The sequence below is a fragment of the Chaetura pelagica genome, unplaced genomic scaffold (genome assembly GCF_000747805.2).
Source record: "Chaetura pelagica isolate M959 unplaced genomic scaffold, ChaPel_1.0 C10907375, whole genome shotgun sequence".
NCBI lineage: Eukaryota > Metazoa > Chordata > Aves > Apodiformes > Apodidae > Chaetura > Chaetura pelagica.
This window is the reverse complement of record NW_009960744.1, coordinates 1-402: the sequence shown is the minus strand read 5'-3', so window position 1 is coordinate 402 and position 402 is coordinate 1. Positions and strand designations below refer to the sequence as shown.

The window sequence follows — 402 nt, the reverse complement described above, 5'->3', positions numbered from 1 at the left end:
ACCGCGGCCGCAAGTCCGGGAACAAACCCCCTTCCAAAACATGCCTGAAGGAAGAGATGGGCAAAGGGGAAGAGTCGGACAAGATCACCATCAACGTGGGGGGCACCAGGCATGAGACCTACAAGAGCACCCTCAGGACTCTGCCGGGCACCCGCCTGGCCTGGTTGGCCGACCCCGACGCCCAAAGCAACTTCGACTTCGACGGGAAGAGCAACGAGTTCTTCTTCGACCGCCACCCCGGGATCTTCTCCTACGTGCTCAACTACTACAGGACGGGGAAGCTGCACTGCCCCGCGGACATCTGTGGGCCCCTCTTCGAGGAGGAGCTCACCTACTGGGGCATCGACGAGACCGACGTGGAGCCCTGCTGCTGGATGACCTACCGGCAGCACCGCGACGCCG

The 402-nt window shown here is 62.9% G+C and overlaps 1 protein-coding gene across 1 annotated transcript; it reads left to right on the top strand.

Annotated features, from left to right (window-relative positions):
• Positions 1 to 56: 56 nt before the first annotated feature.
• On the top strand, positions 57 to 398 carry LOC104395922 (potassium voltage-gated channel subfamily C member 1-like; the record flags this gene model as incomplete). The annotated part of the gene is made up of 1 exon (XM_010005677.1): positions 57 to 398. A coding segment is annotated over exon 1 (342 nt), but the record flags the coding sequence as incomplete, so codon positions are not given.
• Between the last annotated feature and the right edge of the window lie 4 nt (positions 399 to 402).